The 24,350-nt window shown below is 34.3% G+C and overlaps 2 protein-coding genes and 1 long non-coding RNA gene across 6 annotated transcripts in view; 2 read left to right on the top strand and 1 right to left on the bottom strand.

The window, feature by feature from the left end:
- The first annotated feature begins 32 nt into the window (after positions 1-32).
- LOC145313121 (NADH-cytochrome b5 reductase-like) lies at positions 33-8,403 on the top strand. 4 transcript variants are annotated; one of them, XM_080152389.1, is made up of 7 exons: positions 45-181; positions 649-823; positions 4,524-4,637; positions 5,113-5,234; positions 5,603-5,666; positions 6,433-6,560; positions 7,532-8,403. In XM_080152389.1, the coding sequence occupies exons 3-7, from the start codon at positions 4,542-4,544 to the stop codon at positions 8,001-8,003; spliced, it is 882 nt and encodes a 293-aa protein (XP_080008515.1). In that variant the 5' UTR covers positions 45-181; positions 649-823; positions 4,524-4,541; the 3' UTR covers positions 8,004-8,403. The 4 variants fall into 4 exon arrangements, with proteins under 4 accessions (XP_080008518.1, XP_080008517.1, XP_080008516.1 ...); XM_080152390.1 differs by lacking the exon at positions 649-823 and having other exon boundaries at positions 44-181; XM_080152392.1 differs by lacking the exons at positions 6,433-6,560; positions 7,532-8,403 and having other exon boundaries at positions 33-181; positions 762-823.
- Positions 8,384-24,350, top strand: part of Polr3B (RNA polymerase III subunit RpIII128) — a 39,139-nt gene continuing 23,172 nt past the window's right edge. The window contains exons 1-12 of the mRNA XM_080152386.1: positions 8,384-8,549; positions 8,939-9,025; positions 9,550-9,599; positions 9,956-10,113; positions 19,246-19,316; positions 19,935-20,026; positions 20,769-20,928; positions 21,129-21,213; positions 21,971-22,153; positions 22,478-22,547; positions 22,803-23,005; positions 23,369-23,529. Coding sequence (XP_080008512.1) covers positions 8,448-8,549; positions 8,939-9,025; positions 9,550-9,599; positions 9,956-10,113; positions 19,246-19,316; positions 19,935-20,026; positions 20,769-20,928; positions 21,129-21,213; positions 21,971-22,153; positions 22,478-22,547; positions 22,803-23,005; positions 23,369-23,529 — 1,422 coding nt within the window. The 5' untranslated portion in view covers positions 8,384-8,447. The remainder of the gene's footprint in view (positions 8,550-8,938; positions 9,026-9,549; positions 9,600-9,955; positions 10,114-19,245; positions 19,317-19,934; positions 20,027-20,768; positions 20,929-21,128; positions 21,214-21,970; positions 22,154-22,477; positions 22,548-22,802; positions 23,006-23,368; positions 23,530-24,350) is intronic.
- On the bottom strand, positions 10,479-16,375 carry LOC145315058 (uncharacterized). Its single transcript, XR_013877939.1, has 2 exons — positions 16,274-16,375; positions 10,479-11,002 (listed from the first exon to the last, which is right to left on the bottom strand). It is a non-coding gene; the product is annotated as an uncharacterized LOC145315058 (long non-coding RNA).

The raw sequence follows: 24,350 nt of genomic DNA, 5'->3' as shown, positions 1-24,350 counted from the left end.
AAATCATTTAGTTTATACAAAATGGTTAAGGAAGTAGGTAGATGAAGAGAGCAGTGCAAGCCCAATGGTCAAGAAGTCTGGTGCCAAGGCTGCTAAAGGTTTGGGCCTGGACAAAGTCAAGTCTGCCATGACTCCAGACAAAGTCAAGATTTCTACTCCTGCTAAGAGTGAAAAGAAGAAGGTAAGTTAAACTCTTGATAATTCTTTATTTCTAAACTAGCAGCTACGCACCTATATGCCTCTTCTTGGGGTATTTGAGGGGATGGGGGGGGGGGGTTTCCCCCTTTGAAATCTTAAAAAATTAAGGGGGTCATATTTTTTCTTTGGGCAATATCTCTTGGGAGGTTGGTGGTACCCTACCCCAAAATAGTATGTTAAAACTCCACAAGACCTGTCTACACAGTATACTCATGGCCGCTCCCAGTCGTTTTTTTTAGCCAGTTCTATCCTGTAAGCAGCTGTTACTTGAAAAAAAAATGGTTATTGTTACCATTTAACATAAATTAAAGCTAATATATATATTAAGGATTACTCATTTAAAGTTTAACGAAATTCGGATTTTAAGTACCATTTTGTGCACTGATGGAACCCCCCCCCCCCACCTTTATTTTACAAAAAAAAAATATTATGCAGGTTTTGATAATTAAGATTAGAAAACTGTGCGACCTCAATTACTTGAATTTTTCAATAAAACAATATCTACGTGGACTTTATATAAGTCAAGGAGAAATAAAAGCGATGGTGACGAAGTTAAAGTAAAGGTTAAGACTGAAGAAAAGAAGCCTGCCAAGAAGGTTGCTCCTTTGCAAAAGAACGACAATAGGTAAGATAAAAAAGCTAAAAGAAAATGTGGGAGGAAGGATGATATGAATAAAATAAATAGTTCTGAAAATATTTTTCCATTTTTCCCCTTCCTTGCTGGAAAAAAACTAGGAGGGGAAAAAAAATTTGCAGCAGGGAAAAAAATGAATCTTGTGCAGAATATACACCCCACAGTGGTCTATTTTGGCCTTTTGGTGGACATTTCACCTACCTCTACTCAAAGTCAATTTTCTCAGCTTGTAGTTGATAGAATCGTTCAAAATAAAAAAGTGTGCGCCTTATTATTACCTAATACAACTCGTATATCCATCTAGAGAAGAAAAACAAAAGCCAACTGGCCTAGAAAATACTTTGAAACTTAGCTAAAATTTCATATTTTTATATTTTTTTCTTAAGTCCTAGAGAGCCTAAATTCGATGTTTTAAAGCAAAAAAAAACATTTAAAAATCTTGAAGCATGAATAATTATTACTGTAGAAATGATTATATAAAGGTAAATGATCTATCACCAAACTTTGTACAACATACATTTGATACAACTAATTGAAGTTTCTTCACCCTTATTTTACGAAGTTATTTTCTCTTAGATAATTAATAATACTTAATGTAATCTAGTAATAAAAAACAAGGATAGGTTACTGGCAAAAATTATTTTATTTTATTGGAAAGGAATTCATCTAATAATTGTTTTTGTGGTAACCCAAGTTGTTGCTTCTTATCACGAAATAAATACACAGGGATATGTTACTTGAAGACAATCTTTTTGGCTCCAAAAGAAAGTTTCATACAGCATGCAATAGCAACGAGGAAGGGGACATACGACCGTAAATTACACTGGTACCCAAAGTTTTATAAACACATTATCTTGTTGGTTGGCCCAAAAACTTATTATTGAAATTGATTGGTTGGTTTCAAACTAGAAGTGTTTAAATTTTTTTACCAATAATAAAAGGGATAATTTTGTTCATCATTATTAGGGATGGATATCATTATTATTTAATCATCCATTGACTAATCCCTTTAGATTACTCGTTCAATAGCACTTAAATGGGAAGGAAAATGATTAAATTCGATGACTGAAAAGTCTGAGGCTTTGTTCCTTAGATGCCATATCTTTGACGAAAATAAAATTTCCAGATGGTTTTAGTCTAGCATTGGATATACTATTACTTGAATGTTACACCAGATTTTTATGTTCTCAAAAAAAGGGAAACTAGTAGCAGACTAAAATAACTATACCCCATCCCCCTCCTTTACCCCATCCCATCTCCTACTCGATAAATGAACTGGTAAATAAACGAGTTCCATGTTAGCAAGGGAAACTCTCAGCGGACTAAAATAACATGACCCCCTAATCAACCTCATTTACCGCATCCCATCTTCTACTCGATAAATGAACTAGCCAATAAACGAGAAACATGTTAGCAAGCTAAATTGACAACAATTTTTCCCCTGTTATATTATCCCCGTATATTCTATATCCATTAGTCTAGCAAGTACCCGAGGCTATAGCATAAAGGGTAATGCGTTTGCTAGTTTTTATTTTGTGTAAAACAGAATCATGCTAGAGACGTTAAAAAAGGCTGCAGCTTTGTTAGGCACGTTACTTTTAGAGTATAGGCATTGTATTGCCCTTGAATTGATAAATGTAACAAGACATTTTTATTGATATTATACCTACTAGTTTAACAAAAATCAAATTATTGTTCGAAAATCTGTTTTAGATATCTTACATAACAAACACACAAATTTAAACATTAATGTTATTGAGAAGAAATAAGTTAAAATGCATTTTTGATTAAAATTAACAAAGAATAAAAAAAAAAAATTTTCATGTATTGCAATTTTAGAGTTTACCCTATAAAGTTAAAGTTAAAATTTGAAATAAACCGGGCCCCGTAACAACCTAAACTAAACATCAAACTATAACATTATACCTGTATATTAAGAATACTATATGGTTTGGTATGTTACGGGGCCCGGTTTTTAGTCAAAAACTTAAAAAACTTAAAATTATTGCCAAAATTTATTGCAAAAATATTTAGGAAATGACATAAAAAAATTTTAAAAACAACTATAAAATTGATGAAAAAAGTAAAAAATAAATGTAAAACCCCAGTTTCCTAATATATCATGTAATATTATGAATATAAATAGGTGAAGAAACTTCATTGTATCAATGCAACACTGAAAAAAAATATTTTTTCCAAAGATGGTGAAAATTCAAAAGGTAAAATTTATGACGTGAAAATAATCCTGAACCTTCATGTTTCAAAGTTCATAATTCATCAACCAGTAGTTGAAAAGACAAAAACTCTTCGGTTTTATATGAGATAGGGTATATATTTTCAAAAGAAATTATTAATTTTGAGGAATTCCAATGTTGATTTTTGGCGAAATGTCCGGCCTTAGACCACTGTGCACCCCTTCCACATTTTTCATTAAAGATTTTCTGCACTCATTTTGTCTTTATCAATCCCTTTGTACAATACTTATATTAAAGTTCGTCAGTCAAATATTCTGAAATTTTGAATGTCTTAGCCGATTTTCATCGGATTTTAATTTGTTTTTGCTAAAAGCATTATTGCTGGAAAATTATGTATTTTCTTAATATTGAAAATAAAAATTTCTACATCTTTACATAAAAAGTTTGGACAAAAATAGTTTTAACCAATAAATCCAAAGGGGTAGTTGCACGAAATGCATTTAAACTTGAATTTTGTGAACTGCATCTTTTTTCCTGTTAAATGGTTTAAACTACATGTATAGGGCATATATTCGACAGAATTTAAATTTTCTACCGTTGATGGTATACTTGTAACTCATGCTTGAAATAAGTTTTCTGAAATGCACTTAATGCAACTATCCCTTTAAGTTAAGTATATAAGGTTTCTTAAGCCAAAGAATTAAACAACGCGCGTATAAAATTTGGTTAGATACCAGTGTGTCCGGTGTCTCCACCTTTCATGGATTATTATCCACTTGGCCGTCAGTCAGTCCTCTTGTCCGTAATGCTCTGGGGGTAATCAGTGATTTCCTCTGCTGATTTTGAAGATAGACAGCTGAAATGTACAGTAAGGGGGGGTTTTTTAATGCAACCATCTCGTAATCAATGAGCAAATGGCACTTAGAATTCGAATTTCCATCTATAATTTTGCATGAGTAATCCTTGGTAGATCTATTTTCCCTAAATCGAACAAAAAGTTGGAAAAGTAACGGCTAACGGCTGGCGGCTCATCTGTTTTGCCATTTGTTTGATATCTATATTGCAAATTAGTCACGAAACCTCTCTCAACATAATACTTTTTTCTACTCCAAAACGCTATCAAACGGTTCTAGACGGTAGCTGTTGGTACTAGAAGTTTTAAAATTGGTTATTGCTATCATTTAACATGAAATAAACCAAAAATATGTTTTAAAAAGTTGATTCCTACGTAATTGATGATGGAATTACCCTGAAAATAGGCAAAAAACGGCTGAACGGCTGAGCCGCTAGCTGTTACTTTTCCAACTTTTTGTTCGATTTAGGGAAAATAGACCTGCCAAGGATTACTCATACAAAAGTTCAGATCGAAATTCGAATTCTAAGTGTCATTTGCTCACTGATTACGAGATGGTTGCATTAAAAAACCTCCCCTTTAACAGCCATTATCTTATCACTTTAGATCCCTGATAAAAGGTTTAAAAAATCCTCTAATTCAGATATAAAAATGCTCCAAAATGGCGACCAATAATGATGTCACTCCATGGAAGCCTTTCGAATCTGACTGCTGCGGGTCAGGCTGTAATCCATGCATTCTGGATATTTATCAACAGGTTTAGGTTTAGACTTTTAGCAGCGCCTTAATCTGCAGCTGGCGCAATGATATACAGATATAAGGGGTCATTATTTCTAGGAGTGATTTGTAAGGAGAGTTGTGGTACTCTCCCCCCAAAGAGTTAAAAAATCTTTCCAGGACATATGAGGAGCTACATGTAAATTGTAAAGGATAAGTGGTTAGCGAGATCCTTTGGTACACACAGATCAAGTTACTTTTATATTAGGATAGTGTTTAATAGGTTTCTTAAGCAACTTACCTACAATATAGGACCAATTTCCAAGGACATCTTTCCAATTGAATTATTTTGTGTGAAATTCTTTTTTTTCATAACTTACAACATAAAGAAGAATATTAGTGTGGAAATTTCTTTCGCTGATTGTCCATTTCAATTCATCTATCAATTAATTCATTTTTCCCTCTTAGGCACTTAAAATCAGTTAGCTTTGAAAAAAAAAATACTTTTGTTCTAGGAATTAGAACTATCGAAGAAGAAAAATGAAAACATATCCAGCAGTCATTTGAATCCTGATACCTACACTCAATTTAAGCTGGTACAAATTACTCAGCATGTGAAAGATGTTAGTATTTATAGGCAATGATTGTTTATTGTTTTATCCTATTAAAAATAGATCGACAGAAAAGTAAATATTTTCATTTAAATGTTTGATAGTAATCGGCCCCCTCAGGCTAAAAAACTTGTTTGAACAGTATGATTTTTATTATATTATTCGTAGAAAATTGTCTATAATACGATACTATGCATGGCTCAGAACCGGTTCTAATCCAGCTGATATAGATCGGTTTCGAAGCCATTGGAAATTATTACTTCATACTTAATACATTTTGACGAAAAAAAAACAAATTACTGTTTGGAAAGTTTTTTTGACGTGTATAAAAAGATACCTAATTATTTGCATATTATGATTATTGTTTAAGTGAATAAACAATCAATTTGTAAAGGTTTGAGCTAAATGAAAATGAAAAACTTGGCCACAAAGTGGGACAACACGTTATCATCAAACAGGGACATAATTTCTTGTTAATGAAGGGGGGGGGGAAGTTCTGACACATTTGCGTAAACGGTGAGTATAGGCTTTAGCTTTGGACTGAGAGGATAGGTTATTAGGGATAAAATCATTCTTATATGATGAATTTCCCCCAGATTTAAGATTTTTTGGATAGGCCTCCAGGTTCCGGAGCTCCAGGCCTCCAGGTGGTCTCTGTACAGGTAAAAATGAAAAAAAAAAAAATTTTAAAGTTAAAAATCAACTTATAAAACAAAATATGCATATTTTTTCTTCAAATATGTGAATAATATTAAAAAAGATGCATATTTTGTTTTATAAGTTGACCTGTAACTCAAAAAAAAAAATTTTTTTTTTTCATTTTTACCTGTACAGAGACCACCTGGAGGCCTGGAGCTCCGGAACCTGGAGGCCTATCCGAAAAATCTTAAATCTGGGGGAAATTCATCATATAAGAATGATTTTATCCCTAATAACCTATCCTCTCAGTCCAAAGATAAAGCCTATACTCACCGTTTACGCAAATGTGTCAGAACTTCCCCCCCCCTTATTTAATTTCTTTAATATATATCGTTAGATATATGAATCAATCCTACTTTTTTATGTTCGAGCTTGTGTCATGATAAGTTAATTTAGGTATCTTAATTTCTTAAAATTAATTTACCAATGAAAATAAAGAGATAATTAAGTATTTGTCTATTTTACCATAATATTAACATAAAATCAGCATATACAAGAAAGTATTACCTAACAACATTAAAACAGAATCATCCAACAATGCCTGGATCAAGCATTACTCGACAGTACAGTATATTGTCTTCTCCAAATGATATTGGATATTTTGAACTGTTGATAAAATTGTATGAGAATGGAGTTATGTCTTCTGTAATTAGGTAAAAAAATATTTAATACTTAATATACATTACATTTTTAATACCTAATAGAATTGATAGAAAAAAAAATCAACCAATATACACCGTTTATATCTATTGTACTTCTTATGTAAAGAAAAGAAATATAATCTAACATACGTTACCTTTTTCATTATGAACGCAAATGAATTATTCGGAAGATGTCCCAATTTTATGCATGCCAAAATAATGTAAGCCTCAGTGCAAAGTAAAATTGAAAATCTTAACAACTAAATTAAACATTAGGTATAATCAGGTTTATTTAAATTATAAGAGTGTTAATGCAACCATCTCGTAATCAGTGAGCAAATGGCACTTAGAATTCGAATTTCGATTTGAACTTTTGCATGAGTAATCCTTGGTAGGTCTATTTTCCCTAAATCGAACAAAAAGTTGGAAAAGTGACGGCTGGCGGCTCAGCCGTTTTTTGCCTATTTTTAGGGTAAATTCATCATAAATTACGTAAGAATCAACTTTTTAAAACATATTTTGGTTTAATTCATGTTAAATAATAGCAATAACCATTTTTAAAACTTCCAGTTCCAACAGCTACCAGCTAGAATTGTTTGATAGCATTTTGGAGTGGCAAAGAGTATTATGTGGAGATAGGTTTCGTGACTAATGTGCACTAAAGATTGCCAAAAAATGGCAAAAAGGCTGAGCCGTTAGCCGTTACTTTTCCATCTTTTTGTTCGATATAGGGAAAATAGACCTACCAAGGCTTACTCATGCAAAATTTCAGATAGAAATTCGAATTCTAAGTGCCATTTGTTCACAGATTACGAGATGGTTGCATTAACCCCCCCCCCCCCCTTATTTTATTACCCAAATTTATGCATTAAGAATACCAAATATTTCTTTTTTTTTAACCCCTCCTTAAAGAGGAGGGGGGAGAATTATCAGAATATACGCCCATGTTTTAATAATAAAGTAATCTAAATTTATTTTAACAGAAATTGGAAACCTGGAGACTTAATACTAATGCGAGGTCCTTTTGGCATCATACATTCAGAAGCCCTATCCAGATATTCCTCCCTACTGATTATTTGCCAGGGAACTGGCTTAGTTCCATTTATATCACTACTGCAACATTTATTAAACAATGAAGATTCAGAACAAATGATACATCTAATTTTCTGTGTTAAAAGCTGTGATCAAATATTGTTATCCCAAAATTTATATGATTTTTGTAATTATTGGAATTTTAAGCTAACAATATATATTTCTAGTCCTGTAAGTAGTAATTTTAGATTGTTTGGACCTAATAAAACATTTATAAATAAAAAGCTGGACACTACAGCATTGAAAAATGAGATTGAAAAGAAAAGAAAATATATTTTATGTGGAAGTAAAGAGTTTATGTCTTGTATGCAGAATTATTTAGTAGAATTTAATGTTGACAAAAGTGATATTTTAAGACTGTGATATTCTTTAAGTGAAGCTTTTCTATACTTACGGTGTTTACTTTTCGTAAAGAATGTAGGTCGGATTGTGAATTGATGCTTGTTAGAATAGTCCTGTTGATTTTTAATCTATTTTTTAGATGGTGACTTTTTAATTTTTTTTCACCTAAAAGAATCATACTATTAGGTGATTATTTTGTTATATGACGATTCACAGGACGATTAAGATTAATGGCATAAGTGTAACCTTTTTACAATGATGTCTAAAAATGTACTTTTTGATTCTATGAAACGTTAGGCTTTACATTTATGGATGTTGTCATCCTTGCGAATATTTTAGCTTTTTATACTTTTGCTAAAAAAAATTTGCATTACTTACCTACCTATTTAATAATAAATAATTTATAAATATTATTTTCAGATTTAATAATGTTGTGAGCAAGTCAGATAAAAAAAAAACATAAAAATGGGGGAGTTATTTGGATGGGAGGGTGTGCCAAAATCAGAATTGGCCGCCCCAATAAAAACTGTCCAGGATAAATGGAAACTTGTGCCCGCGTTTTTAAAGGTAAAGTATCTTAGTATTACTTGTGAATTTATCGGCTTGTGTACCAAGATCTTTCATATGAAGTCCATGGGGTAAAAGGTTATTTATTTCCCCCCGCCCCCCCCCCCCCCTCCAATTTATGCTCGGGTGTCAATAAACTCTACGGTTTTTGAATCATTAAGGCTTACTTTGTTGCAATATAGGCAACCATCCCTTAGATTATCCTAAGTTCTAACTATGCATGGTTTTATTGTTTCCAATTTGGTCCAAATTGTTTATCCACTCTTACTAAGGACTTAATTAGGACTTTCTTACAAAGGTTTTGCAAACAAAGAATGGTTGTCTATTACCTACAATGAAATCAAATAATTCTAGTTCCATAATTAATGACAGTAAAAATACTATCCTAGGTGAAAGGCTTGGTGAAGCAGCATATTGACAGTTTCAACTATTTCATCAACCAAGACATCAAAGATATCATGAAGGCAAATGAAAAGGTATACCTACTACATAACATTTAAAAGTAACAGGATAACTCTGAGTTTGTCTGTTTGTAACATAGGGTATCGCTAATCGCTACAATGTTCTTCAGAAAGGTCTTTTGAAGTTTTAAACTATTTTTGGGGAGAGTAGCACCACCCTTCCAAGAAGAAAATCATCTCCCGAAAACTTAAATAAATAAAGAACGCCCCAAAACTGCCACTAGAGGGCTATATGTGCGCAACCACCACTTTTGATTATAAAGTAGTTGCATGAAAGATTTTTTTATTGCTGTCAATAACTGAGCCCCTAGAATCAATTTTGATTGTTTTCACATTGAAAGATGTATCCCATAATTGTTTAAATAGATCTAAAGTTCCAGTGTTTTACACATATTGCTGAAAAGAAACGAACTCATTCAATTTCTTGTATGTAGGGGTTAAAAAAACAGAAATAAGTGTAATTTACTGGGGTTTTTATGTATTTGTTTTGAAAAGGTTTGTTTACTACAATCCAAACTCCTACATTAATTTTTTTCTAGGTTTCCAGCGATGCTGATCCGATGTTTTACATGAAATATTTGGACATCAAGTAATATTATTTTATAAATAAAATTACCAAGAGGATATTTTCGTCCATATATGAAGCGCAGCAACAATATTTTGCATTTGAAAGAGCAACATACTTAAGCACAGTAATATTACAGAAAAACCTAAAACATATCAACTCAATATAAGAATTAAGATCTTTTTTGCAAGCGTGTTTTTGTTTGCGGCTTATCTTAAAAACTGCGTAGAAATAATATTTTAATATGTGTCGTTTACTGACTTAGGAAGATGCATAATCATATCATTTTAGATTATCTGTGATTTAGATAAAAAATATTTTGAAAATTAAAATTTTTGTAGTTATGTATTAAAATACATTTAAAATGTTCTTTTTTCTAGGGTTGGAGAGCCGAACACAGAGGAGGGTTTCAACATAACTAGATCCACATCCCCGCATGATTGCAGGCTCAGAGATATGACATACTCTGCCCCAATTATGGTTGACATTGAGTACACCAGAGGGCAGCAGAGGGTCATTAGAAATGGTTTAATCATAGGTAAAGAGGGAAGTCATTTTCTAGTAAATCCCGTAAAGGTGTGTGTTATAAGGCCTAAAAATAGTAGTAGAACGATAAGATGCTCTATATAGTGGTATTCCCTATTGAATAGAACAATAGTGAAATTTTTTTTTTTTTGATAACCGTACCTGGAATATCTATCATAAGAAATTTCTATCAAATGCTTTGTTTGGCTCAAACTGACAAAAATTAAAAAAATATATAATTATGATAATAATGTTTTCTATAGGTACAAGGTAAAGGTTAAGAACAATCTATACCATTAAATAAAGGAAGAAGCCATTCTTTACAGGTTGTACGAGCAGTGAACATTAAAATGAAACTTTAACAAATCATTAATAAGATAAGATAAGATTTTATTTCCTCTAAGGTGCATATAATTAGGGCGAGTTACTAATAAAAGTTTACAATTTTTTAACTATAGGTTTCTTCCTGAAAAAGATTGCATGTTAATTAAGATACTAGGTTTCTTCCTGAAAGAGATTGCAGGCAAGATAATAAATAAGTTATTACATTTTATAGTGAATAAATAATAAATTAAATTGTAATTTATTAGCAATTTTAAGATCCTGTAGTACATTTACTATTTATGTACCTAGCTCAGGGTTGTAGTGAACTTCTCCTTCCCCGTTCACCTACATTTTACATTTTTACTATACAATTATTATATAACTGAACACTGAGCAAGCTGTGAAGCGAGTGGATGGCTTAACCCCGGCCGGGGTTGTTGAACCGCAGTTCTTCGCGGCGCTTACCAAATCGTTTCATAGCTTTAGAAAATAGTTGTAACAATTTGTTTTAGTTACAATATTGACATATATAAAAACATATATAAGACTACTATACTACGGTATGCTGAATATACCATCTGACAATCATTCCACTAGAATCCATACGGGGTTTCCAAAAATAAGACCAATACAATTATGTTATCGGTGCCATGGAAGTTAGCCATGTTTTTTTTCCCGTTATAAACTGCGACTCCCACCGCCCTAACGTTCCCGGATTAAAAGATTATAAGAACTGAGTAATTTAAAATCCTGTGGGATTTTAATCCCACATTTCTTTGATACCTGTAATTTATTTCCGAACCCGTTACTATATTCCTACATCCCTGATGGCGTTTATTAAATAAGAATAAATTTACATATTTGAGTTTTTTGTTGAGTAAAAACTAGAGGGCTTGATGGATTTTAGCCACATTTAAACATTTAACATTGAACATTGCAATAACAAGGAATACATATGCGTGGTAGGCGCGCATATGTACCTAGTACGTTAAGTAAAAACTTAAATAAAACCAAAATAAAGCTAAAAAAGATATAAAATCTGAAAACTTATATGTATTTTAGAGAAAAACTGGTTTTATTTGAATTATTGTCAGGCGTTTTGGTGGCGATGTACTTAGGTATCCTATGTTGAACGTGTATTCAATATCGGCTATGCTAGTTGTAGAGTGGCTTTGTAGCTTTGAAATTAAATTCTTGTTAAGTTTGATATTAAGAAATTGTTTTTGCTAGATTCAATTTAAGAAGGATAAAAATCATTTTTAGAAACACATCAGTTTACTAGCATTGTTCTTCAAGTGAAGGTTCTTTTTGTAAGGATTAATAAGACGTTAAGACGTTAAGACGTTGAGACGTTAAGACTTAAGGAGAAAAGTATTGACTGAGTGAGGATTTGGCGACAAGGACTGGACTAGAGATAAAGAAGAATTAAAGAAAGAGATGGCAGGTTTGGTGTCCGAGTGGCTGCGCACCAGAGCTCTGACCGCGGCGGCCGGTCCCTGGAATAACTTATCTGAGCGATTAACAAACGCTTCCTTGTTGGCAGAGTTTTACCTCTGGGAGGTTTCAATTGAGGACGCTGTTTACCTTGAAATGATTGGGATTTATGACGAGATAAATGAGCTGCGCTCGTTTATCTTTGTCAGACAACCCCGTAGCTTGACAGGCTACCTGTCCGGGTTGCGCTCTTTGCGGCGCACACAAACCGCCGTTCCTATCATCAAGGAACGGCTCCTGGCGTGCGCGGAAAGATGCGCTCAGACTCTTAGTGGGCGGCGTCGGTCACCTTACCTGCCAGAAATTGTTGACGCTAATGAGGATTGAATGACTGAGTGGTCTGATCTGAGGAGGAACTGACCGACGGTATGGCTGATTGTGAATAGAGATAGAGAGGAGTGTGAGGAGAGTGGGCTACAGACTAAAGACTAAAAGACTGAGTGATGGATTTAATTTTGGTTGAACCCTATGATATTGACGCCTAATTTGTAGTGATGAATGTATATGTGAAAAAGTATGTATCAACCTATCGTTTATATATTTAGATGAGTCTGCTAGAGCCACCCTGCTCCGGCGCTTATTAACCTGTAACTGCAGCAACATATAAAATAAATAAAAGTGCTTGAAGAAAAGTTAGTTTTGTTTGTAAGAATTGTTAAAATAAATAATTTCTCCAATTTAATGGATTAATTTTCATGTCAACAACCTTACTGTTGTTGCAGTTATCAGTAACCTGTATCGCTGTGTCCCAACCTCACGCCTAAGCTTAATGCTCAACGACTTAATAACGCCAACGCTGCTCTATAATAGGATGTTTCCGTGCGTTCAAATATAAGACTTTCCGGCCACAACAAAAAACTATAGATTGTAGAATGGATGACAATGGAATTGGTGGAATTATGGTTGATGGAAAAACAAAAAGATTTTTGGTGAATTTAATGATATTGGATGAATATAATGAGTATGAAAACATAATTAAATTTGAAGTTAGAATGTTAGAATGTTAGAATGCAAGAATTTGGTGAAGTTTTGTAGGAAGCACTATATACCCCCCTCCCTATTTTTGGATTTTTGAGTATAAGACATGGATGAATAAAATATTGTTAGAACACTTACCATTTTTAAGTTTGTTAGTTATAGGTACCTATGTAAAATCAATTTGGTTAAGAAAGTGGGTAAAACATTTTCTATTGAATTCTTTTTCATTTACTATTTGCTTTATATTGTTTGGGAGACTGTTAAAAATTGTGGGAAAAGAATGAAGGGGTGAGTTCAGTAAAAAAGTTCTGTTTACTCCATTTGCATATGCAAAATTATTTACATTTCTTGTATTATACCTATGGCGATCACGGGAGATCTCCCAGGTATTATTAAAAATTTCTGGCTGTAAGCCATGTAGGTACCTATACATAAATTTACAAACGTTAAATTTAATTAATAAATTAATGGGCAATATCCCATTACTTTTAAAATATTCTGCTGTGTGTGCTCTGCTAGGTAAGTTTTCTATGATTCTTACTGCCGCCTTCTGTATCTTCAAAATGGGATCTAAAAGATAGGCTGGACAGGCTGTGAACAGAAGGCAGCAGTATTCCACATTTGATTTAATATAGCTGGTATATAAAATCTTTAAGTGTTTCTTATCGAGCAAGTGGCGCATGACGCGCATAGAGTAAATAATCTTTGAAATTTTTGCATGTACTTTTTTAAGGTGATAAGAAAACTTTAATTTTGTATCCAAGCTGATTCCTAAGTGCTTTACAAAACCCTCATTATTATCATCTACAAGGTTTAACTTTGTGATCTTTTCAGGGATGCTTTCACCTACGTTGTTCATGTCTATGAAGACATTAGATTCCGTTTTTAATTGAATTTCTTCAGGGGTAAGATTTTCTCTAGGGGAAGTAAAGACCATAACTTTGGTCTTGAGGGGATGGATTAAGAGTTCATTTGCGTTATACCAGGCGGTCAGTTTAGGGATGGTTATTTTTGCAAGTTCAATCAATTCTGCTAATGAGTTCCTTTCCATGAAGGTTAGGGCATCATCAGCGAAAAGATTAATAAAAACTTCTGGGCTGCAATTTGCAAGGTCATTTATGAAAATCAAAAACAATATTGGGCCAAGAACTGACCCCTGTAATACGCCTATGATAATCTCTTCCAACGTAGATGAAAACAGCCCCTTAAAATACACCTTTTGACGTCTATTACTATAATAAGAACGGAACCATTGTAATGGTAATCCCCTTATCCCTGCATTCCTTAACTTTTCAAACAACAAATTCCTAGGGATCATGTCGAAACACTTCCGTATGTCCAAAAATATGGACATACAGGAATTGTTTCGACCTAGACACTGAGTGATCATATTTGAGAGGTCAAGGACATTATGGTAAGTTGAGATATTTTTCCTAAATCCAAACTGTCTGCAGTTAAAAAAGTTTTTTTCATCCAAAAAATTTACCAAGCTATCGCATACGTACTTTTCCAGGGGCTTGCTTAGGTTATCAATCAATGATATACCACGGTGGTTATCCATTTGATTGAGTGAACCTGATTTGTGGAGGACAAGAATTTTGCTTACTTTCATACCGTCAGGAAAGACGCCAGATTGGAGGGAAAGGTTATAGACGTGGCAAAGGGGGTGTGCGATAACATCCGCACAGCGGGAAATTAAGAACATGCTGACATCATTGATGTCTGTGGACCTTTTGGGCCTGATGTTTCTAATCAAATTTATTACTTTGAAAGGGTAAAGGGGTTCAAAAAAGATTGAGTCTTGAATGGGGGGGGGTAAAAATTCTGCAAAGTTTTTTTCTGTTGTTGGGATCTCAGGTTTAAGGGAGGTTCCAATCTGGCTAAAATAGGAATTGAATTCGTTAGCGATAGCTTGGTCACCCTCAACTTTCCTATCCCCGACCTCTAAGTATGAGCACTCCGCACTCTTTTGATCAAATCCTAGCATATTTTTTAAACAACGCCATAATTTTTTACTATCTCTGCCGCAATTTCTTATACTTAACCTATAGTATTCTAGTTTTGCACGACGTACATTCCTATTATAAGAGTTTCTATAAGAGTTATACAACAGCTCACTTTCCCTTGTTCTTTCCCTAAGAAAATTGTCATGGAGGGTGTGTTTGTGTTCCCTCATTCTCAAGAGGTACTCGTTCATGAAGGGCTGCTGGGGTTGGACCCTAGAATTTTTTTTGACTTTTACAATGGGGCATGAGATGTTATATAACTCAAGAAACTTAGCTATGAAATTACTATAGGCAACGTTGACGTCATTTTGGTTAAGTACATTTGACCAATCGGTACTGAAAAGTGCGTCATTTAATGAATTAATGTTATCATCGCCTAGCAATCTTTTTTCATACGTATCAGGTTGTTTTGGTTTTTTGTTAGCATTAATTCTATACGCATTTATCAGCAACAAGTGGTCACTTATTTGTGATGTTAGGACACAAGACAACATAAGATTTGGAATAAAATTACCAACGCCAAAAATGTCGATCAATATTGAAGTGTTTTTTGTAATCCTGGTGGCCTTTGTAATTGTATTCAAAATGCCGTTGAAATTTAGCGACTCTAGCAGACGCATACTAGGGCTGTTGTTTTCATTAATCCTGAACAAGTCAAGATTAATGTCTCCAACAATAAAAACGGTAGGTTGAGTGACATAATCCTATCCAATAATTCAAGGTAAATTTCAAAAAATTCATCAAGTTCAGCACTACTTTGATTAGGGGGTCTATAGGTATTCAACACTAAGAATTTAAACCCATTAAACGAACATTTGAGACAGATAGATTCGCATATACGTTCTTTAAAGGAGATATTGTCAAACATTCTTACTACTTTATAATGTTTTTGCACGAGTAATCCCACCCCTCCCCCCCTTTGTGCTTTCCTAAGGTTGACATGCCAGTTATAGCCTTCAATATTATACACGTCAAAATTTGCATTGGAATTTGCCCAGAGCTCTTGACACGCAAGAACGCTGGGCCGTATTCCTTTGCAATTAAATTTATCTATACACGCCACCAATTCATCAAATTTAGAATTTATCGATTGACAGTTTAAAGAAAATAAAATTATCAGTTGTTCTCTAAAAGATTTTAATTTTGTTATTGCTTCATTTTCTGACATGTATTGACAGTTAATACCAAATTCTTCGTTAAATCCATCAAAATGTTGGCCATATATAGGGTTTAGGAGGTCTAGTGTAGGGTTAAGATTTAAATTAGCAGGTACCTGTTCATTTAATCCATTAGGGAGGCTTGTAGGGTACTGGTGTGGAGTCTAGGTTTATCGCAGGAGGATTAGCACGTATATCATCCAGTGGGAACGACTGAAAAACAATATATATCAGCATACATAAAACATGAACATATTTACAATAGCAATAATAGTGAAATAGATAAAACATTTAGTTAGGAGGTGATGTGCCTCCGCTCTTTACTTTCCCCCCCCCCCCCCCCCCCGTGGTATATTAGCTAGATACAAAAAATCTTTTAATCAATATTTTTTATCTAAGAGTTGGCATAGGGGGTAGGTAGGTAAAATAGAGTTAAATTCTTTACGTTTTTTAATCTTTGACAGACGATGACATGACATTATATGACAAGAAAAAAAACGGATTAATTTAGTAATTAATCAATAATAATAAGGACAGTAAGTATAGTAAGTATTTGTTATCTGCTAGAAGGTACTATCTAATCATTTTATCTTACTGTCGTTGGTTTTCTTTGCAGTTCTTGCAGGCATAGATTTCAGTTGTGGTAGCGGCTGCAGTTTAGGTGGTTCCGCTTCTGGCTCCCTGGCTGCTGGGCGGGCTGCTGTTGTGGCAGGGGCTGGAGCTGCTGCTACGCTGGGTGCAGTTGTTGGAGCTGGCATCGGCTCGGCTGGGGCACCTGCGTTCTCATCCTCGGCCTCAGGGACATCGGCGGCTGCCGTGTCAGAGGTGGTGGCGGACTCCAAGGGTGGGAACTCGTCCATGTTGGCAGCGTTGGGAGGAGGTTCAAAGCTATCCTCAAAATCATCCTCTGTGATGAGGGGATTGCAGAACTTTGAGTTGGGGAAGAATGATCCTCTGTCTGCATAGGGCACGCTGTTGTATTTGATCAGGGGGGGCTCCATTGATGTGCTGAACAGGTTCTCGGTGCCAGGTATTGGTCTTGTCATACCAATTAATGTGTCGGCAAATGGATTCAGAACTTTTTGCCATCTGGATCCTGACTTGATCTGAAAGCCCACAGTTTCCCCCATTATTTTGGTGCGGGAGATCAGCTTAGTTGAATGCAAAAATGTCTGGACGTTTTTATTCAAACGCGTTGCATCGTATTGCATTTTTATCATTCTACCTGGATAATAGGGTGCAGGGGACACACTCTGGCTGGCTGCCTTGTACTGGTTCAACTTAGCTGTGTATTCCTCGAGGACAGGGCGCTTGGATATCATTACCGCTTGGAGGTGGACGCGGGAATGAAACCTGAAGATGGCCTGTGGGACTTCCTTCTTCTTGGGGTTGAACGGCAAGTGATGCGCGTACTCGATGACGTCCCCCCAGTACTGGGGGACGAAATCGAGTAGGCCGTTACGGTGGGCTATTTTCAGTGAGGGCAGAATGAGTGTGTTGTATATCAGCAGCATGGTGATCTTCTCACGGCTGTGCGGCGACTGGAAATTCGTCACCCTCAGGGACCACGCCCTACTACGCTGCTCGCGGCAGGAGTTCTGAAAAAACGAATAGCGTTTAAAATTGTCATCGTTTTTTGCTTGACTTTCGAACTTACTCTGGAGGACCGCAATACTATCCTTTATCGCTTTTAGAGTTTCTGCCGATATTTGGGCATCCTTAAAATTGTCAATTTGCTCAAGAACAGAGATTTTATCACTAAGTTCGGAAAATTGTTTTTTTACCGCATCTATTTCTTTTTTATGGCTAGAGATAGTATTAAAAACTTCTTCATGTCTTACCTTGGCTTTTTTGTTATCGTATTCCTCAAATTTTTTGTCGAAAATCACTTCCATTTTTTCCCAAAATGCGGGAGATGATTGTTCCGGCAACATTTTCAAGCGAGTGAAGCCGTGTGGCTAAGATGGAGGTGATTTCGTGTTCAGCTAGCCAATAGGAAGCGAGGAAAATTGATAACAGCCAATAGCGTGGTTTGTTGTGGACGCTACTTACTTACTAGCCAATGAGAGAACGACACTGATTTGGCCCTCGTGTGACGTGGCCAAGTTTTAAAAATAGAAATAGATAAAATATTGCGGATTTTTATTTCACTTGGTTAGGCGATTTTTCACAAGGATAGTATTAACGGTTTTACACCGGCGATTTTGCCTAGACGGCGGTGTAAAATATGGTGCCAAAACTATATACGAGTTTGCCCATGGCTACCATATCTTCCCAGTACCAACACGCGGAGGGACCACGGACGTGGGGTAAAGGGGAATTAGTAAAGAGCGGGGGGTGTGCTGTACAGACTAGTACATACACATGGGCTAGAGAGAGAGAGATGTTGTTCGCTCCACGCTCTGAACTAAACTAAACTAATACAATGACTTAGTGAAACAAACCAACACAACAAGTTACATACAGACAATTTTGAAAACATTCAGATATACAATCTATATAAGAAGGTAAGAGATTCAAAGTGGAGGTTGCATGTCATATTCTTTTATTGCTTGTTGTGTAGTATGTCATTTTTAGTTTCAAATCCTATTTTAAAGCCAGAATATTTTTTTTATAATAAAGATTGACCAAAATATAGTTGAAAAACAAGTTAGTTTTTTGATAATGAAAGTTTAATTTACAGAAAAAAATGTTCTAAAATGTAGTTGTTCGCTGTAGTGAAATTGAAATGAAACAATGCACATTGAAACCTTCTACTTCAAAGCAAACAAACATGAAATTCCACAAACATAAAACTAATTTTTGTCACCTTGAATAAATCAACCTGTAAAGAATGGCTTCTTCCTTTTTTTAATGGTATAGATTGTTCTAAACCTTTACCTTGTACCTATAGAAAACATTATTATTATAATTATATTTTTTTTTAATTTTAGTCAGTTTGAGCCAAACAAAGCGTTTGATAGAAATTTCTTATTTTTTAAAGATATTCCAGGTACGGTTATCAAAAAAAAAAAAAAAATTTTTTTATAGTTATTTTTATAGACAGAAAAGAGGGGATATTTCAATTGACAAAATATTTGACAACTTGACAAGGATCAATTTAAAGCTTTCCTGAATATTTTAATCCTTTAGAAAGCCCCTAGTATTTTACCCTTAGAAAAAAGATCACAATTTTGCTATTCTTAGGTCGAATGCCGATTATGCTGCGTAGCTCAAATTGTGTTCTGCATGGAAAATCAGAGGCGGAGCTAGCCAAGGTGAGTTGTGTTGGTTTAGCAAAGGACAAGCACAAAACTCACTTAAAAATTTCTGACTGATGTTTCAAGCAATTTATGAGATTTTACATTACAATACAATATGTAAAATATATATTGCACACAAGCATAGAAAAAATATGTATAAATCAAAAAGTACCTACAAACTTTGTTTAAGAGCTTTTTTTGTGTTATTTCATTGATTTGTGTTTGCTTTTCTAGGTACCTTTCTTTTTAGTAACAATACTACTTTATAATTAATTTTGGCTGTTCGTCTGTCAGTCCATAATATTATCCTATGAAGCAAATTCCCCAGCTACTATTTAAGACAGACAGCTGATTTTTTTTGTTAAGATATGCCTTTCCAAAGAGCATCCAGTATACAACTTTGCCTGTTAGTCATTCAACAAAAGGCATATGGATCTGTTTTTATAAAGGTTTTCATGATTTCTCTCATTATTCTTTTCTTATTTTCTTCTTTCTCTTTCTTCCTCTTTTGAGATAAATGATTACTCTGTAATGCACTATGTCCTTTTTTCAATCCATCATTTTTGTGATTCCTTACTTATAGATGTAGATGTTGTCATCCTTATTTATTTTATTTATCAACCATTATTTTAGTTCAACGAGTGTCCCCATGACCCTGGAGGTTATTTTGTTGTCAGAGGTCAAGAGAAGGTCATTCTAATCCAGGAACAAATGAGCAGAAACAGGTAGTTGACATTTAAAGTAGTTGTTACTTAGTTTTTGTCTGTCTGTCTGTATTGGCGATACATTTGCATAAAGAAGTGGCTCACTTTTGCGGTAAAACAGGCTTGATCACTCTGAAACAATCATCCAATTAGAACCAGTCATGCATCATCAATAAACATATACCTGACAACATTGCATTAACGACATATTAATCTTGGCAGCTTTTGATTCTTCTTATATTGGCAGCTGGCTATAGTCTTGATAAATCTAAGCTCTTGCAGCTTACTATCTTCATTAGATACATTATAAGGGTCATCATCTTGTCCATTAAGATCTTCTTCTTCTTAGTCTAAAAGTAGGAAGAATATAGATCTGCGTTGATTTTGTATTTTATTTAATCCATTCAATTAAGCTATATGACAAAATAAGTTAGAAAATAGATTTTTTATCGCCTCGTATTATAGACAATATCTGCGGCGGATAATAAAGTAAAATATTATAAGATTAAAACCAGTTTTGTACACGCAGAGGGGCGGAATGCGCGGGCTAAGATAACTGGTATTTTATTTTAATATTTTTGGAAAATTTTATGCAATACGATGCTATACATGGTTTTTCTGAACTGAGAACCAGTTCTAATCTAGCGGATATTAATAGGTTTCGAAGCCATACTGAAAAAAAAACATTAGATTATCTCTCTATAAGGTTTTGACTATGAATTTTTCTAATTCTCCATCAATGAACAAAATTATTATTTTCTAGAATGATAGTAGAAAAAGATCGACTAGGAGCCATCACGTGTCTTGTCACGAGTTCTACACACGGTGTAAAGTCAAGAACAAATGTCATCACCAAGAATGGAAGATATTATCTCAAACAGAATTTGTTAGAGAAAGATATTCCTGTTGCCATCATTTTTAAGGTAAGAGATGTTTAGGTAAATAGTTTGCAGTGAACATAAACATGCAGAAAAGATCGATTTTGCGCACTTTTTTCTTGACCTTTACGTTTGGCCTTGTTTATATAAATTATTGTTGCTTTTTTAGGTAGGTAAATTGTATTGATTTATAATCTTAGAAAATCCAAAATACTAAAATATTGACTACTGCATTTTTTTATTAGGCCATGGGTGTGATCAGTGACCAGGAGATTGTTCAAATGGTTGGAACTGAGGATAAGATTATGACGAAGTTTTCTGCGAGTTTAGGTACATTTATACTACTTATCCTTATAAAAAGGATCTTGTTAACCGCTGAACCGATATAGTTCTATACAAATGTAGCTTCTCATAAGTACAGGGAAGGTTTATTACTTTTTTTTAAGTGTGTATGAAATCAAAGTTAATTGACCTTCTACTTTTATATTCATGCATTTTTGTCTAAACTCAAAGTGCCCCCCAAAGGAGCACATAAAACTTCCTACCCCTTAATTTTTAGAATTGAAAAAAGAGGGTGTTGTACTTTTATCTTTATGCCTAAACCCTGCGAGGCCCAGGACGATCACCACCTCACCCAAGGTTATCGGGGTAAACCCTGCGAGGCTGCGATGTCCTAAACATTTAGGGCTACCCTGTACCCAACATTACTTAACTTAACCTGACCTAAATTTAAAAACGCGAACACTAAGTACCTCTTTTTTCGTGTATGAAAGTGCCATTAATTAGGGTGGCTTGATATGGAACACCTGCCAACACTCTAGGCCAGGGTGATGAGTAGCTTCCACGAGAATTGCGGGTCAGCTTGTAATGTAACATAGAATCCATTCAGCTGTACGCGAAGCTTACCAATCTAAGAGATTGGCCAAAGGATTCTCACTTCCAGTCTCCGTGTGCATCTGAGTCCTAACTTCTGAGAATCATAGCTACAACAACAACAACCTCTTTTTTTTAATATAAGAGGGGTATCTGTACTCGACTAGTATAGGTTAGGCAGTGTGAAAGAAACCCACATTATTTTTTTTTTTAGAGGAATGTCATCGTGCCAAAGTGTATACACAAGATCAAGCCCTCAAATATATTGGCTCAAAAATGCGGCAACGAAAATTTTTTGGCGGCCCCAAGCGAACCCCAGTTGATGATGCCCGCGGACTTATCGCCAACACTTGTCTTGCGCACGTGCCTGTCGTTAATTATAACTTCAAGATGAAGGAATGACATTTTACATTTGTTTACTAAAGAAAGTTTAATCAACAAGACAAAACTTTAAGCTAGGTATCGGACGTAATTTACACCAAAGATTTAATTATGGTGTAAAATTTGCAATAATACTTCTGGAAATTTGAAAAACTCTTTACTAAGTAGGTATACCATTTCGTATTTTGAATCTCCTTGCTTTTTTTCTTTTCCCTTTTGCCAATTATCTTTCCATTTACCATAGTTAATAGTTATGTACTGCTTTTGGTAAGTTTTTATTTTTTTTCACTATTGGACTTCATCAGTCTTGTATCAAATGTAAAATGGTCTTGTGCAAAGGCTTTATACCTGGCCCTTATGGTGCGAAGAATCATTGAGGCGGAAGGCGATCCTGAAGCGCTGGATGATAGGTATGCTTATAGAGTTTAGTGAATTTAGATGTTTTAAAATTCTCCAATGACTATCAAAATTTAAAACCATATTTTTATCAGATAACTATTCTTTGTTTTGATAATGTTCGTCAACAATAGTTATTAAAAAGATTATTAATACTTGCAAAAAATTACAAATAAATGTTCTTAATGGTTCTCAAATTTGCAGTGGTCTTGTTATTATTGCATTTTTTATACTTATTTGTCCTTGTTAAAAAAAAGTATATTTTTAAGGGACTATTATGGAAACAAAAGGATGGAGTTAGCTGGTTCTCTTCTATCTCTCCTGTTCGAGGATTTATTCAAGAGACTCAACTGGGAACTAAAAATGATTGCGGACAAGAACATTCCGAAAGTGAAGGCGGCGCAGTTTGATATTGTCAAGCATATTCGACAGGATATGATCACTGTTGGCTTGGATACAGCTATTTCTTCAGGTACCCATTATTTTTAGTTTTTGAAGGATTATATAGCACATTAATACTTAAACTTATTCAAAAGTCCAGTGCCAATGTATGTTGTATGTGGATGATTTTTTTCTGTTGACATCAAAAGCAACAGAATATCGTGTTAATTTTAATAGTGAAAAAGTTCCAAGTGTTATCTTAGATGAAGTTTTCCAGTAGTTGATAGATTTTTTAAACAAACCTTTTTTCTTAAATGTGGTGGTTAAGGTTTCGACCCTAACCTATGCGGGATTAGATTTGATTCCCTTCAGACTGACAAAACGGACAAAAAAAAAAACATTGTTATACTTTGTGTTATAAGTTTGGCTGGTAAACTATCTTCTTTCTTTGTAGGAAATTGGACAATCAAACGTTTCCGCATGGAACGGCAGGGTGTAACTCAAGTTTTGTCCCGGCTCTCCTACATTTCCGCCCTCGGTATGATGACAAGGGTTAACTCACAGTTTGAGAAGTCTAGGAAAGTCAGCGGACCCAGATCTTTGCAACCAAGTCAGGTTTGTTTGATATTGTTTGTTTCAGTAATAGCAGGACACATGCCATATGATTTAATGAAATAATGCACGGCTCTAGCGTTGAAAAGAGACCATCCACAAAAACAAACATTCAGCTAAAAAGTAGTCATCTAATCCTTGTCATTTTTTACAAAATAAACCATATTTCATAGGTATATTTATGAAAAAATCAGATATAATAATTTTAAAAATAAAGGATTAGTTTTAAAGTAAAAGTAGCAAAAAAATTGCTTAAAAATAACAAGAAATAGTTGGACGTCTTTATTATAAATATGATTATCCCTTCCATGGTCCATTTTATACGAAAGTTTGATTAAAATGGAGCAATTTTACCGCTGATTTAGATCCAAAGGAAGGGGTAGGAGGGATAGGGGTTCATAATGTTTAATGTAACCTTAATTGGAGACTTATGTACATTTATAGATTTCCTTTTTATCCTCTTCTATTGATTTTAAACTCCTACCAAGAAATAATGATGTATAAATCTCACTCTACATATATGATTACACATCTTGTGTTTAAGTTAAAGCTTGGTGAATCTCTAAATATGCTTATAATCTGTATATATCACTATACATGTTTTAGTGGGTAATGTTGTGTCCTAGTGATACACCAGAAGGAGAAAGTTGTGGCTTGGTGAAGAATCAATCTCTAAATATGATACTAATCTGTATCTCATCAGTATACATGTTTTAGTGGGGAATGTTGTGTCCTAGTGATACACCAGAAGGAGAAAGTTGTGGCTAGGTGAAGAATCTATCTCTGATTATAATTATAATCTGTATCTCATCACTATACATGTT

The sequence above is a fragment of the Acartia tonsa genome, chromosome 3 (assembly GCF_053477335.1).
Source record: "Acartia tonsa isolate MP-2025a chromosome 3, ASM5347733v1, whole genome shotgun sequence".
Lineage (NCBI taxonomy): Eukaryota > Metazoa > Arthropoda > Copepoda > Calanoida > Acartiidae > Acartia > Acartia tonsa.
Note: the sequence above shows the minus strand (reverse complement) of the source record. Positions and strands in the feature narration are given on the sequence as shown.

Bases quoted from the DNA above. Each gene is read 5' to 3' on its own strand.
- LOC145313121 (XM_080152390.1), top strand. From the start codon at position 4,542: ATGGCGACCAATAATGATGTCACTCCATGGAAGCCTTTCGAATCTGAC. The intron at 4,638-5,112 runs GTTTAGGTTTAG...CTTTTGTTCTAG, and splicing joins TTCTGGATATTTATCAACAG to GAATTAGAACTATCGAAGAA. The intron at 5,667-6,432 runs GGACATAATTTC...ACATTAAAACAG, and splicing joins AACACGTTATCATCAAACAG to AATCATCCAACAATGCCTGG.